Source organism: Oncorhynchus kisutch, linkage group LG6 (assembly GCF_002021735.2).
Source record: "Oncorhynchus kisutch isolate 150728-3 linkage group LG6, Okis_V2, whole genome shotgun sequence".
In the NCBI taxonomy this organism is placed as follows: domain Eukaryota; kingdom Metazoa; phylum Chordata; class Actinopteri; order Salmoniformes; family Salmonidae; genus Oncorhynchus; species Oncorhynchus kisutch.
In genome coordinates, this window is record NC_034179.2 from 18,660,795 (window position 1) to 18,669,936 (window position 9,142).

Consider the following 9,142-nt stretch of genomic DNA (forward strand, 5'->3'; position numbering starts at 1 on the left):
TCCACAATCACCCGACCTCCACCATCACCCGATGAGTTAGACCGCAGAGTGAAGGAAAAGCAGCCAACAAGTGCTGAGCATATGTGGGACCTCCTTCAAGACGGTTGGAAAAGCATTCCAGGTGAAGCTGGTTGAGAGAATGCCAAGATTGTGCAAAGCTGTCATCAAGGAAAAGGGTGGATACTTTGAAGAATCTCAAATCTCAAATATATTTTGATTTGTTTAACACTTTTTTGGTAACTGCATGATTCCATTTTACAATGTAGAAAATAGTTTACAAAATTAAGAAAAACCCTTGAATGAGTAGGTGTGTCCAAACTGTGCCTTCGGAAAGTATTCAGACCCCTTGACTTTTTCCACATTTGGTTACGTTACAGCCTGGTGCAGGTCTACAATTGTGTTTCTGGTGTCCTTTGACAGCTCTTTGGTCTTGGCCATAGTAGAGTTTGGAGTGTGACTGTTTGAGGTTGTGGACAGTTGTCTTTTATACTGATAACAAGTTCAAACAGGTGCCATTAATACAGGTAACGAGTGGAGGACAGAGGAGCCTCTTAAAGAAGAAGTTACAGGTCTGTGAGAGCCAGAAATCTTGCTTGTTTGTAGGTGACCGAATGCTTATTTTCCACCATAATTTGCAAATAAATTCATAAAAAATCCTACCATGTGATTTTCTGGATTTTTTTTTCTCATTTTGTCTGTCATAGTTGAAGTGTACCTATGATGGAGTTACAGGCCTCTCTCACCTTTTTAAGTGGGAGAACCTGCACAATTGGTGGCTGACTAAATACTTTTTTGCCCCACTGTATATGGTGATCGCATCTAAACTTTCATTGTATTACCACGACTACCGGCAAAACAGTTCGTCTTTCATTTACCCACGTCGGTATAACCACTGAGGAGATGGCACGTGGGTACCTGCTTCTATAAACCAATGAGGAGATGGGAGAGGCAGGACTTGTAGCGTGATCTACATCAGAAATAGGAATTAGTTCTATTTTAGCCCTTGGCGTCACAGACGCTCGTTGGCGCCTGCGAGCAGTGTGGGTGCAATAATTGAATAAAAAGGATTTCTAAATGTATTTTGCCCCACTCGAGCACGCGACATGTCCGGTCTGGTCAGCATGTCAGGCACAAACATCCGGTTATCTGGGCCCCCCCAGGGTTCGGCTGGGACCTCTGCGCCTCCCAGACCTGTTTCCCCATACCCCAGCTGAGTGCCGTCGCCAGGCACGAGGTGGGAAGGATGGTCTCGGGCAATGAATAATGGTTGAATAATCCAACAGGGGCAGGAAAAAGACAGGTCACGGCAGGCAGGGGTCAATAATCCAGAGGTGGGGCATAGGTACCGGTCGGCAGGCAGGCTCAGGGTCGAGCACAGTGGTCAGGCAGACGGACTCAGAGTCAGGACAGGCAAGGGTCAAAACCAGGGAGAAAAAAATAGATACTGGGAAAATCAGGTCGCTGAGACACAAAAATGCTTGTTGACTTGACAAACAAGATGGAGCTAGCAACAGACAAACAGAGAACACAGGTCTAAATACACAGGGGATAATGGGGAAGATGGGCGACCCCAGAGGGGGGGTAAGAGACAATCACAAAGACAGGTGAAACAGATTAGGGTGTGACATTAACAAGCTCCCTGGTAAAACAAGTTGTGAAGATTGCTCCTACATTGTTCACTTGGACAAACTAAGTAGAGGGAAAGAGTGGTAAAATTGTGGTAAAATAAAAAAAATGCTGTCTAGGTTCAACTCTTGCTTGTTAATGTAACCTTGATCTTGAGTTTGTTTGTAGAAGCTCTGTCAACTCTATCAAACATATCCCATAATAAAAAACATTTGTCGAGACACTACTATCATGTCTCCAAACTTGTCAATTAAGGCTTAAATGTAGAAGACATCCATCTGGTATTTCTGTCTCCTAGGATGGCCAGTTGTGGTCAGACAGACACCAGTGTTAAGATGCTTTGGATATATTCAGTGAACCCGTGTTGTGGAGAGGAGAGAAAGCGCCATCACGTGAATATCATCATTCAGTTCCCTCATTTGTCTCTGTCCATTTTTGACTTTGTCAATTTCCAGAGAGTTTTGCTTCAGAAAGATTCCTTAGCCACCTGTAAAGAGACTGATTTTTGTCTGAGCAGCATCAAATAGATAGAAGGTTTGTTTGTTTGGGGAAGTTTAGCCTAGTTCTGTATACCAAATACCTCATGACATCCCTCAGATTGACCATTGTGGCTGAGACACACAAGACTGGTTGCAGACAGACAGACAGAGAAACAAAGAGACAGAGACACACAGATTTGGTCACCACTGCTTCTGTTTGGGAATTCCACCTCTGTTGTGTTATTAGGTTATTTTGGGTTGCAGCAAGGAGGCCTTAGCAGGAAAAGTTCATTCAAAGTCATTACTGGTCAGAATAACAATACTATTGTTTTAACAATACAATACGTTCACTGCTGTGAAATGAACAGACACACATTTCTTAACAGTAGTTAAAGGTAGACTCATATCACGTACATGCAGAAAGTAAACTGCATAGTGGGTCAATTTCCACAACAACTAAGAGCATTGAAGCTCAAGGCTCAACCTGTCCTCTGTTTTGGTACCCTGGCTACCACGCTGTAACAGTGTGAAGCCAACCCTTGCACATGTGCAGATACTGTGTGTGGCTGTTTGAGAGAGAAAGCCTTGCATCTCACTCATCTTAATATCTTTGGTGGCAGCATCATTTATATTAATCCATACAACATTTTCTACTGTTTTACTCCAACTCAATCATAAATTTTTTATGAACACGGTTTATATTTGACCATGCAATAAAAAGCAGTAAATGTGGATTTTCATTAGGGGAAAACTGATCAGAATAGGAGATCCTGGCTAGCCCTGTGACCACCAGATAAGCCTGCATCCTGAGAAACACTGGACAGTAATATACATTACTAGCTAGTCTGGACTGTATCACTCTCCACCAGTGGAACAACTGATGCACCATAACAGGAAGTCTTCAGTATATGCATGGCCTGTTCTAGCATTTTGGCAGCCCTAAGAGAGATTTGGTTGGGGACCCCCCACAACGCCCAGTTGGTAATTTGGCCATGATTACTACAAGGTTTAGATAGCTGACTAGACTAACTTACCTAGCAATGTAAAAAAATGTTTGCTCACATGGGCTGATTGAGTGACTGCCAGCGACTGACATAACTGCCAGTGACTGAGGAAAACTTCTGATGCACTACCAAATTTTTAAATAGCAATTTGTGTATTCTACTATTCTAAACTGACTGAGTTCCTAACAAACTAGCAGCTGTGGGGCCCCCTAGCAGCCACAGGTGGCCGCTTATATTGCTTATTGGCTGGGCCGACCCTGAGTTTATGGCTGAAAATTTACATAGAGTTTGAATGTAATCTTCTTTTCTTATGGGGGGGGGGGGGGGGGATTTGTGAAAATTAATGTGTGGAAATGGTGAGATCCCAACTCAGCAGTGAAAAGTGATAACTTAGTTATTTTGACTGTCACAGTATGCCTTTTGTACTGTAGACTGGGGTTTTAGTTTTCATGCTGGAACCTGAGCTGTTTTACTGTAAACCTGAGCTATTTTATTGTAAACCTGTTTTACTGTAAATAAGTGTAAAGATGCAGCATTAACACTGGCTTATCTATCTGCAGGGGTTTGCAGTCAGGAGCACTGCAGAGTCAGCAGGTTAAGACGTGCCGTTGACTGACTGACTGACTGACTGACTGGGCCGCTTGCTTCAGTGAGTCACTTTGAAATGTCACAATGCGGTCTCACATGGTCATTAGTCAGATGACTCTTTTCATGTCACTAGTTAACATAATCTTAAATAGGGAAAACAGACACAACTGACCCCCTGCTGCTATGTATGGAGCTGCTGTATACAATGACAGGCCATGACTCTGTGACTCTGGAGCATCTTGTTAATGACAGTGGAAAATAGCAACAATGTTTCATAGCAGGATGACTCTAGACTCCTGTGGCATAACGTGGCTTAATTCAAGTGTGTTCTTAACACATCGCTGCAGTGGCTACACGGTATGTGTCTGTCTGTATGGAAAAATCCTCCCTTATAAAACATTATTTTTTCAAACGATGTGTGTTTCTGTCTGTCAAAGGGCCTCTCGGTCGCTTAGTCTGTCTCAAAACAAATTACCCAATATATAAAAGTAGGCTTGTGACAGTTTAGTTGGAAATCTTGTATTTTTTCAAGGAATTGAGCAAGGAGATGTAAACAGTCTTGAAGTGACACCCACACAGGCAGTATAGTGTTTTATGGGTGTCAACAGGGACAGGGACAGGTCTGGGTCCCGTGCAGGGCATTTAGTTATAGTGTATCCATGCATGACCTTTAGCCCAAACAGACCATAAGGAGGCACTCGGAGGCCACTTCCACTGACCAACACAGACCTAGGCCTACACACAAGGAAAACAGAGTGCTCAAAACAGGATGGAGAAAATGGCAATCTTAAGGTGAAACAATTGTATTGGAGCAAATGCATCAAATGCCATCTCTGAACATTGATGTAGTGTCCTTGATGGGTGGTTGTCTTCCGTATAATAATGAGCTATGTGAATAAATTAAACCAATACACTCCCTAAAGAGTACAAATATTTCAAAATGCTTACGTCAAGAAAGGTTATGTTTATGCATAGACCCCAACAACTCAACACTCAACTCAGTCTTTCCTTGAGACGACGGCTGCACAAGGTATATTGTGTCACCAGAGCAGGATGGATCCCCTGGTTCCCCTGGCACCTCTGGCTGCCCTGGCTCCTCTGGTTCCCCTGGCTCCCCTGGTCCCCCTGGCTCCCCTAGCTCCTCTGGCTCCCCTGGCTCCTCTGGCTCCTCTGGCTCCCCTGGCTCCTCTGTCTCCCCTGGTCCCCCTGGCTCTCCTGGCTCCCCTGGCTCCCCTGGCTCCTCTGGTCCCCGTAGCTCCTCTGGCCCCCCTGGATCCTCTGGCCCCCCTGGCTCTCCTGGCTCCTCTGTCTCCCCTGGTCCCCCTGGCTCTCCTGGCTCCCCTGGTTCCCCTGGCTCCTCTGGCTCTCCTGGCTCCTCTGGCTCCCCTGGTCCCCCTGGCTCTCCTGGCTCCTCTGGCTCTCCTGGCTCCCCTGGCTCTCCTGGCTCCTCTGGCCCCCCCTGGCTCCTCTGGCTCTCCTGGCTCCCCTGGCTCCTCTGGATCCCCTGGCTCTCCTGGTTCCTCTGGCTCCCCTGGTCCCCCTGGCTCTCCTGGCTCCTCTGGCTCTCCTGGCTCCTCTGGCCCCCCCTGGCTCCTCTGGCTCTCCTGCTGGCTCCTCTGGCCCTCCTGGCTCCCCTGGCTCCTCTGGATCCCCTGGCTCTCCTGGCTCCTCTGGCTCCCCTGGTCCCCCTGGCTCCTCTGGCTCCCCTGGCTCTCCTGGCTCCTCTGGCTCCTCTGGCTCTCCTGGCTCCTCTGGCTCCCTTGGCTCTCCTGGCTCCTCTGGCTCCCCTGGCCTGCTCTGGGCATCATTAGTCCGTCTGCAGTCAGGAACAGCCTGGCGGTCTGGGCCGTGGGCTGCAACAGGGCCTGGGACTATACCTACATCGGCCGCATTACTACCTAGTGGTTATAGAGCAATGGACTGGGAACCAGACTCCAGTCAAACCCTGAGGTTTTCTGTTGTTGTATCCAATAGTGAAGCATTCACTGACCCTATGCTATGTTTTTTTGATTAATTTAACCTATATTTAACTAGGCAAGTCAGTTAAGAACACATTCTTATTTACAATGACGGCCTACCAAAAGGCAAAAGGCCTCCTGAGGGGATGGGGGCCTGAGATAAAAAAAAAAAAAATGTATATAATATAAATATAGGACAAAACACACATCACAACAAGAGAGACAACACATCACTAGCAGCACAAAACATGGTACAAACATTATTGGGCACAGACAACAGTACAAAGGGCAAGAAGGTAGAGACAACAATACATCACACAAAGCAGCCACAACTGTCAGTAAGATTGTCCATGATTAAGTCTTTGAATGAAGAGATTGAGATAAAACTGTCCAGTTTGAGTGTTTGTTGCAGCCTGTTCCAGTCGCTAGCTGCAGCGAACTGAAAAGACGAGCGACCCAGGGATGTGTGTGCTTTTGGGACATTTAACAGAATGTGACTGGCAGAATGGGTGTTCTATGTGGAGGCTGAGGGCTGCAGTAGATATATCAGATACGGGGAGAGGGAGGCCTAAGAGGGTTTTATAAATAAGCATCAACCAGTGGGTCTTGCGATGGGTATACAGAGATGATCAGTTTACAGAGGAGTATAGAGTGCAGTGATGTGTCCTATAAGGAGCATTGGTGGCAAATCTGATGCCCAAATGGTAAAGAACATCTAGCCGCTCGAGAGCACCCTTACCTGCCGATCTATAAATTATGTCTCCGTAATCTAGCATGGGTAGGATGGTCATCTGAATCAGGGTTAGTTTGGCAGCTGGGGTGAAAGAGGAGTGATTACGACAGAGGAAACCAAGTCTAGATGTAACTTTAGCCTGCAGTTTTGATATGTGCAGAGAGAAGGAAAGTGCACCGTCTAGCCATACTCCCAAGTACTTGTATGAGGTTGCATTAGTTGTACATTAGTAGAACAAAGATATACTAGCTGGTAGGTAAGACTGAAACATGATTTGCAACCTAATTTCAACCATTTTGGTCACACACACTCCTAAATATTTTTGCTGTAATCTGTACATTTGATTTGGTAGCACCAGTGAGACTAGAAAAATATTCACTCAATGGCAGGGTAGGGAAGCGAACCAGGGTGAAAGGCAAACACACTATTCATCTCGCCAATATGGTTAAAACTGTCGGATTGGTCCATGATGTGTAAACTCCACCCTCCAGCACACCAGTGCACACCAGCTGAATGAAATCAAGAGCACCTAATCGCAATTGGGAAATTGAACCAATTGAAATTAAGTTCATTGGTTGACAGCTGTACATAATTAGCCATTCAGGTAAGAAGGGTCTGGGATTCCTTTATGAGGTGCAACCAAAACAGCTGTTAGACATTGCAACAGGGATATTCTGGTAGGGTGTCTGTGTAGCATTAGTTCTGAATACGGTTGTGGTTTTGATCACTAAAATGGCTGTGACTTTTGGACTCTCTTTGAGGTTAGTTTTTCAATGCGTTCATCTGATTGGTTTACCTTGTCTTAAAGTGCTCACTGGATATTGATGTTTACCTGTCTGAATGTTTTGTAGTGTTTCTTGGATTTGTTGCCTGCTAATTGGAGGGATAACTTGTTTTCCACTTCAAGGTGTGTTTTGGTTTACACTACTTCAGTTAAAATCAGTCTAGTTCCAATGGCTTCAGGCTGGCATTTTACCACAATGTTTTCTTTGTTTCCTAGGTGATGCTTATGGGCATCCTGCCTGCACTGGACCTGAACCAACTGGATCCCAAGCAAGTGTGGTGTCTGGTCCAAATGCTAAAGCTACTGGCTACAATACCCTGGCAAGTGTGACGCAGGGTCCAAATGCCACAGCTGAAGCAACTGCCAACCATGCCTCGTCAGAAGCGTCTGGCCCCCGCGCCTCAGCTGAAGCAACTGCCAGCCATACCTCTGCAGAAGCGGCCGCCGGCCCCCACGCCTCTGCTGAAGCAACTGCCAACCATGCCTCGTCAGAAGCGGCTGGCCCCCGCGCCTCAGCTGAAGCAACTGCCAGCCATACCTCTGCAGTAGCGGCCGCCGGCCCTCGCGCCTCTGCTGAAGCAACTGCCAACCATGCCTCGTCAGAAGCGGCTGGCCCCCGCGCCTCAGCTGAAGCAACTGCTAAACATACCTCTGCAGTAGCGGCCGCCGGCCCGCGCGCCTCTGCTGAAGCAACTGCCAACCATGCCTCGTCAGAAGCGGCTGGCCCCCGCGCCTCAGCTGAAGCAACTGCCAAACATACCTCTGCAGTAGCGGCCACCGGCCCTCGCGCCTCTGCTGAAGCAACTGCCAAACATACCTCTGCAGAAGTGGCTGGCCCCCGCGCCTCAGCTGAAGCAACTGCCAAACATACCTCTGCAGAAGCGGCCGTCGGACCCCGCGCCTCAGCTGAAGCAACTGCTAAACATACCTCTGTAGAAGCAGCTAGCCCCCGCGCCTCTGCTGAAGCAACTGCCAAACATACCTCTGCAGAAGCGGCTGGCCCCCGCGCCTCTGCTGAAGCAACTGCCAAACATACCTCTGCAGAAGCGGCCGGCCTTGAACAGACGGCCCGACCCCTCAACAAGCTAGATAGGGAGATCATAATTTGGTTTGCCCAACTCCTTAATCGGCTTTCCCCTGTTACTGTGCCTCCCTTTGAAGAAAAGGGCAAAGGTAACTGAGGTGAGGAATTGTGCAAACTAATGCACTTGTTTGAAATGAGGATCTCCTTCACTTGCTCATCGTTATGCAAATTGTTTACAGGGGTGAACACTACAATGGTATGATTTTTTTTTTTTTTTCAAAACCATACGACTAAAATTTACATCTGATTTGGTCACTTGCTGACACTTAGGTTGTACGGTTTTGATTTGTCCTGGTGTTCCTGCTACTCTTGCATGATTTGTTCAATAAACAATTTGACTTCCAAAATGCTTTGTCTTTTAAATGTGGGCTTCTCTCCTGCCTACCATATGCTTGCTGATTAGGGACAGACTGGGTCTGGAGAAAAAGGGATTGTGGATTACACGACTTGTGTAAACAGCTTTGTTTCTGGTAGTTGAGGAAAGGTTGACTGCATTTCTTGTTTTAATTCCTCATTGTTTGCATAGTCAACATACACACTTACCCCACCAACATGCCACCAGGGGTCTTTTCAGTCTCAATTAAAAGCACAGTGTTAGAGCCATGATTGGCTGGAACTCCCTTCCATATACCGCAACAGAACAGCAAACCGGGTTTAAAAAAAACAAGGCAACGCCTCTCCCCCATGTGACCACCTGGTTGTGTGTATGCGTAACGGCTGCACAAACACACAAAGCATTAACATATGTAAATTGCTAAGTTTATTTTTTCCGTGTCAGACCCCAGTAAGACTAGCTGTCGCCATTGACATCGGCTACTGGGGATCCTAAAATATATATTCAACTACCTTTAGCATTTGAAAAGCTGAAACTACAAAACACTTCTAC

General features: G+C 46.7%; 1 protein-coding gene across 1 annotated transcript; it reads left to right on the forward strand.

The window, feature by feature from the left end:
* Positions 1-7,004: 7,004 nt before the first annotated feature.
* LOC116374355 (coiled-coil domain-containing protein 8-like) lies at positions 7,005-8,603 on the forward strand. The gene is made up of 3 exons (XM_031826350.1): positions 7,005-7,149; positions 7,240-7,295; positions 7,389-8,603. Exons 1-3 carry the CDS (start codon positions 7,121-7,123, stop codon positions 8,351-8,353), a joined length of 1,050 nt encoding a protein of 349 aa, XP_031682210.1. The 5' UTR covers positions 7,005-7,120; the 3' UTR covers positions 8,354-8,603.
* The last annotated feature ends 539 nt before the right edge of the window (positions 8,604-9,142 follow it).